The sequence below is a fragment of the Charadrius vociferus genome, unplaced genomic scaffold, assembly GCF_000708025.1.
Source record: "Charadrius vociferus isolate BGI_N301 unplaced genomic scaffold, ASM70802v2 scaffold90, whole genome shotgun sequence".
Taxonomy (NCBI): Eukaryota; Metazoa; Chordata; class Aves; order Charadriiformes; family Charadriidae; genus Charadrius; species Charadrius vociferus.
The window spans coordinates 12596439-12596819 of NW_009647222.1; the positions used below are offsets into that span (position 1 = coordinate 12596439).

At 60.6% G+C, this 381-nt stretch overlaps 1 protein-coding gene across 1 annotated transcript in view; it reads right to left on the bottom strand.

The window, feature by feature from the left end:
• The window catches only part of MANSC1 (MANSC domain containing 1), a 6490-nt gene extending 6173 nt beyond the window's left edge, over window positions 1–317 (bottom strand). Inside the window, exon 1 of the mRNA XM_009879732.1 lies at window positions 98–317. Within this exon, the coding sequence (XP_009878034.1) occupies window positions 98–317 (220 nt within the window). The remainder of the gene's footprint in view (window positions 1–97) is intronic.
• Window positions 318–381: the final 64 nt, after the last annotated feature.

The following is a 381-nucleotide window of genomic DNA, read 5'->3' on the forward strand; positions in this document are numbered from 1 at the left end:
TGCTGAACATAGAATACCCTTGTCCCAGACAACATCAGAAGTGATTTCCCAAGTGTTCGTACGCAGTTGCAGGAAAGACCGAAGAGGAGCCGGTTACCTGAAAGCTTTTCCCCCGAGCAGCAAGCGCGAACACAAGCTTCTGGGGTCGGGGCGTACACTGGCTCTGCGCCCCTGACGCCTTTGGGCAGAGATAAGTTTATATCGATGATGGCATCTTCCACTCTCTCCGCGGAGCAGTCTTGGCTCAGCGATGGTCCGGGCATCACGCAGGTGATCACCAGCAAGCAAACCTGCCACCGGCTGCCAGCGGGAGACATGCTGCGCCGGCTGGGGTCCTGGCGGGGCTGGGATGGCGCCGGCCTCGGGGCGCCCCTTACCGCG